Source organism: Malania oleifera, chromosome 9 (assembly GCF_029873635.1).
Source record: "Malania oleifera isolate guangnan ecotype guangnan chromosome 9, ASM2987363v1, whole genome shotgun sequence".
Taxonomy (NCBI): Eukaryota; Viridiplantae; Streptophyta; class Magnoliopsida; order Santalales; family Ximeniaceae; genus Malania; species Malania oleifera.
In genome coordinates this window covers 86,615,511-86,620,139 of record NC_080425.1, presented here as the reverse complement: position 1 = coordinate 86,620,139, position 4,629 = coordinate 86,615,511, and the positions used below count along the sequence as shown (strand labels likewise).

The following is a 4,629-nucleotide window of genomic DNA, read 5'->3' as shown; positions in this document are numbered from 1 at the left end:
AAGTGTATAGGTATGCAGGAAAGGGCATTGGCATGTATAGCTCTAATTACCATGAAAGATTGTACAAATATGGTGTAGCAATCGATGCCTACACCATTCTCTGCATGTTTCATTTATAAAATTGTAAAAACTACACAAGGAAGTTTTACATATAAGGAAAGACTTGATAAGTGCAACATACAAGGAAATGCTAGCTATAGACACATTCTAAATAAGGAGATACAATCATGAAAAGGAAACTATGTGTTCGTTGGAGAGAAATTAGCTGAGTCAATCACCACACGTTGATTGACCGATGATAGCTCCAATCTCTAGTTGTCTTGTTTAGCACTAATGCATTAGTTCTTTGTTTTTTTTCTTTTTTTTCTTTTTTTCACAACCGTTGAGAAAGTCTTCTTATGTGACACAAGAAAGCAACTGACAACTGAATTTTAATATACTGAATGTTTGAAACTTTGCTGCTACACCCATATAATTTACGATTGTGGAAGTGAAAATACATTGTATGTATACATGTATATTTTGAATAAGAGACATTACCAAAATCCTGATTGTACTGCTGAATGGGAGGAAAAAAAAAAATAGGAGCTTGCAGATTCTCTATTCCATTAGTCTATTGTCTTTCCCGTTGGTGCTTGGGAGAATTCAAACCATTTGCAATTGCAAGAGTTCTATACAAGGCAGTATCAGAGTGAACAGCACGAGACCTGAATGATCTCATTCTCTTCCCGTGCCTGTGACTCTTTTGATGCCTGCGGTGGACTTCTTCCTTCATTTCCTCCTGCTTCTCCTCATTCTTTTCCACCTGCACTTCTCCCTTGTGGTGGACATCTTTCATTTCCAGCTGCCTTTCTCCGCTCTTCTCCTTCTTCTTGGGTGCATCATTTTTACCCTTCTCGCTCTCAGTTGGAACAATGTACACGAAGGGTCCAGTGGGGATGTCATCCAAATCCATGAGAGGCTCCAAGGTCTTGACCACACCAGTCATTGTGGGTCTGGACTTGGGGTGACTGCTCAAGCACAGATAAGCCACTGCAGCAGCCCTCTTCGCCCCCTCCATTGAGTACAGCCCTTCGAGCCTAGGATCCATGATACGTTCGAGCTTCTGGGGATCCTTCAAAAGATGTCTTGCCCAATCTACCAGCCACTGCTCCCTGCTAGGACGGTTCTTGTCCATGGATCTTCTACCTGTTAGAAGCTCTAACAGGACTACTCCAAAGCTGAACACATCGCTCATTGTTGTCAAATGACCTGAAAGTAAGCAACCTAAGGTCAGAAGAGTTCTACAGATGCTTCAAATATTTTCTCCAAGATCCTACCCATTGCTGCCATCTACTAATTAACATTGTAATTAACTCAAAATTCATCTGTGCTACCTGTTGTGATATACTCGGGAGCAGCATAGCCTTGTGTGCCCATGACACGGGTCGTAATGTGTGTGTTATCTCCCTCTGGTCCATCCTTTGCAAGCCCAAAATCTGAGAGCTTAGCATTGTAATCCTGGAAGTACAATTTCATTATTGCTTTCCATTTAAAATACATGCTTCTAATAATTCTTAAGAAGACTGAAATCGCCCCCACAGGACCCTAAGTACACTGGAAAAACTGAGGAAATGAATAGAGTTTGAGAATAGATTAATTACAGAGTCCAACAATACGTTTGAAGCTTTAAAATCCCGAAAGATTACTGGTTTCTCTTCTTCATGGAGGAAGGCGAGACCCTTCGCAGCTCCCACGGCAATTTTTATTCTTGTTGACCATGGCAAGGCTACAGAGTACCCTGCATTAATTGAAAATCGTTTATGAGTACATAATTAAAATTCCCAGAAATTTTTTCAAGTCGAAATTTTATATTCCTGCATGATCACACTGAACTATCAGATTGGAAGCAGAAGGGCATACGTACTTCTAAACAGCTGGTTCTCCAAGCTTCCCTTCACCATGTATTCGTACACCAGAAGCCTCTGCTCATTCTCGCAGCAATACCCAATCAACTTAACCAGATGGGGATGCCGCAGCTGCCCCAGGAAGATGACCTCCGTCTGCAATTTCAAAATACTTAACTTCCCAAACCAGAAAACCCAAAAACTTCTCCTGAAAAAAAATTAAAAATTGGCAGCAAACATCAAAACGGCTCTTAAGATTTAAAAGGGTGTTCTGGAAAGGCTCACCAGCCACTCCCTATGGCCTTGTGTGCCATCCAAATCCAACAATTTAACAGCCACGGGTTGAGCCTTAAACCCAGGACTGAACTTGTCATCGATGAACCCCTTGTATACCGGTCCGAATCCTCCTTCCCCAAGAAAATTACTGGACGAGAAGTCGTGGGTGATTACCTTCAGCTCCGACAGAGTGAAGATATGGAGGTTTGATCCGATGACGGAACCGGAGAGGTCGCTGAAGGATAGCGTCGAGCTGGGGTCGCTCAAATCTGAGAGTGATATCCTCCGGAAGGAGGATTGAGGGGACTGCTGCTTCGAAACTTGGTCCTTCTGCTCCGGCGCCGGCAAGGGGTTCTGGTTCCTGGTCGTGAAATAACAAGAGAAAATGCGTCTCCATGTGATCTTCTCGCAACCCATGGTACACCAAAACAATGAGAAAAATGCCCAAGAGAAGATGGAATGAATTATGGATTCTGGAGTGGGATTATGGGTCCTGGGTTATGCATTGGAGGACTTATATAAAGAAGAAGAACAACAACAACAAAAATCTTCCAGCCTTAAGAGGAATGATATGGCGCCATTTCACATTGGAGTCCAAAGATCTTTTTCCTGCTTAGCTTTTTGGGTCATTTGACCTCGGCCTCTCCCTGAGTTGGAAACATTTTCCGCGGAAATATGCTTTTGGGAACGACACATTCTACTAATACGTTTTAAAATCTAGTGTTTGTTTCTCAGGAAAATGGGAATTTCTAGGTAGCTTCCACGTCCTATACTCCTAGTCATGGGAGCAGTTCGGAAAATTGAGTTCACACATTCTTTATAGAATACACGGCGCGGGCGCCTCATTGCTTAATTTGCTTTCCCTTTCAATATTTTGCAAGTCACTCATATCTCTATGCGAAATACACGAAGGCATTGTATATTTGTAGGCTTACAATTTCTCCATTTACCTAACGGCAACCAAACCAAGTGATGTGATAACATACCATTTTCTATTCTTCTTGGATGGTTAAAAAAATTTAAAAGAATATATCAAATATAAAATAGAAGTAGCTCAAATTTAATATAAATTTTAATTAATAAAAAATCATAATAGCATATAATTGGAGTTTTTTCCCGTTTTATTATTAAAAATAAATAAAATATTAAATAATACTCTGATTGGAAAAAAAATTTCCAACACTAATGCTCACATAATCTTACAACTTGATGCTGCGAGATTTAAACTAATGGGCCACTGGGAAGGTGACGCGTGGCACGGAGGGAAGAAAATCTCGCAGCTTGGTGTTGCGAGATTTAAACCGAAGAGCCAGTAGGAAGGTGACACATGGCGGAGGGGAGCAAATCTCGCAGCACCAAGCTGTGAGATTTAAAGGGGCCGAGCCTCGCCGTCACCAACGCCGTCAGTTCAAGCCTCTGCAACTCCGACGACAACCCACTCCTCTCGGCAACTCGCAGCGACAATAGCCGCAACTGCCACTCTCTGCTCCGCAGCCGCGATCACCAGCACTACCACAACCCCCTGCTCCATTCGCCCAACCTCCCTTGCGGCAACTTCACCACCTCACCCGACGAACCAGCAAATCCGGCCACGACACCACACAACTGCAAACAACTTCGGCAACCATCGTCACCGTCATTGTCGTCGTTATCAACTCCGAATTGCACCAGAAAACCGACACAACCACCACGCATCACCACCTCAGGCAACCTCCCCGTCCTTACCCTACAACACCTCTTGAAGCAGAACCAGTCCTCGCCACCACCGTCGCCAACACCCCTTGCCGCCGTTGTTGCTCACCATCCTTGCCGGCACCGTTGCCCACATTGCTCGTATCCTTTTCCGTCGCCATCACATTCCAACCTTCTCCCCCTCACAACAACCTGTATCTGACTACCCACCTCCAACAGCATCCAAGTAAGTTCCCTGCATAACTCAATTAGCGGGAAGATGACGCTGGCTTCTCCCAAATCTCGCAGCTTGGAGCTGCGAGATTTTCTCCCCTTACGCGCCATGCATCAACTTCCCACTAGCTGCTCTCTTTAAATCTCGCAACTTGGAACTGCGAGATTTGGTTCTCTCCTTACCATACGTCATCTTTCCAGCAACCCATCAATTTAAATCTCGTAGCATCAAACTGCAAGATTATGTGAGCATTACTTTGGGAAAATTTTTCTCAATCAAAGTATTATTTGATATTTTAATTATTTTTAATAATAAAACGGGAAAAAACTCCATATAATTGAGTGCAAAATGCATTACATTTTTTTTTTTAATAAAAGAGGGCGATAATTCCATTTATTTATTAATAAACCCTCACTTTTGGCGAAAGAATACTGTAGTTACAATATAAGTAAAAGGAATATTATAAATAAAATAAAATAAAACTCTCCCAGAAACACCACCAACAACCAATCAAATCAGGACAACAAAACTAACAAAGAAGATAGAGACAAAAACAACCAT

General features: G+C 42.4%; 1 protein-coding gene across 2 annotated transcripts; it reads right to left on the bottom strand.

The window, feature by feature from the left end:
• Positions 1–446: 446 nt before the first annotated feature.
• LOC131164747 (probable serine/threonine-protein kinase PBL12) lies at positions 447–2,951 on the bottom strand. 2 transcript variants are annotated; one of them, XM_058122179.1, is made up of 5 exons: positions 2,172–2,951; positions 1,907–2,042; positions 1,644–1,780; positions 1,377–1,500; positions 447–1,251 (listed from the first exon to the last, which is right to left on the bottom strand). In XM_058122179.1, the coding sequence occupies exons 1-5, from the start codon at positions 2,577–2,579 to the stop codon at positions 614–616; spliced, it is 1,443 nt and encodes a 480-aa protein (XP_057978162.1). In that variant the 5' UTR covers positions 2,580–2,951; the 3' UTR covers positions 447–613. The 2 variants fall into 2 exon arrangements, with proteins under 2 accessions (XP_057978162.1, XP_057978163.1); XM_058122180.1 differs by having other exon boundaries at positions 2,337–2,951.
• Between the last annotated feature and the right edge of the window lie 1,678 nt (positions 2,952–4,629).

Excerpts from the sequence above, each read along its gene's own strand:
- LOC131164747 (XM_058122179.1), bottom strand. The coding sequence starts at position 2,579 with ATGGGTTGCGAGAAGATCACATGGAGACGCATTTTCTCTTGTTATTTC. Across the intron at positions 2,043-2,171 it reads AAGGCCATAGGGAGTGGCTG|ACGGAGGTCATCTTCCTGGG; the intron begins GTGAGCCTTTCC and ends TTGAAATTGCAG. Across the intron at positions 1,252-1,376 it reads TCCCGAGTATATCACAACAG|GTCATTTGACAACAATGAGC; the intron begins GTAGCACAGATG and ends GCTTACTTTCAG.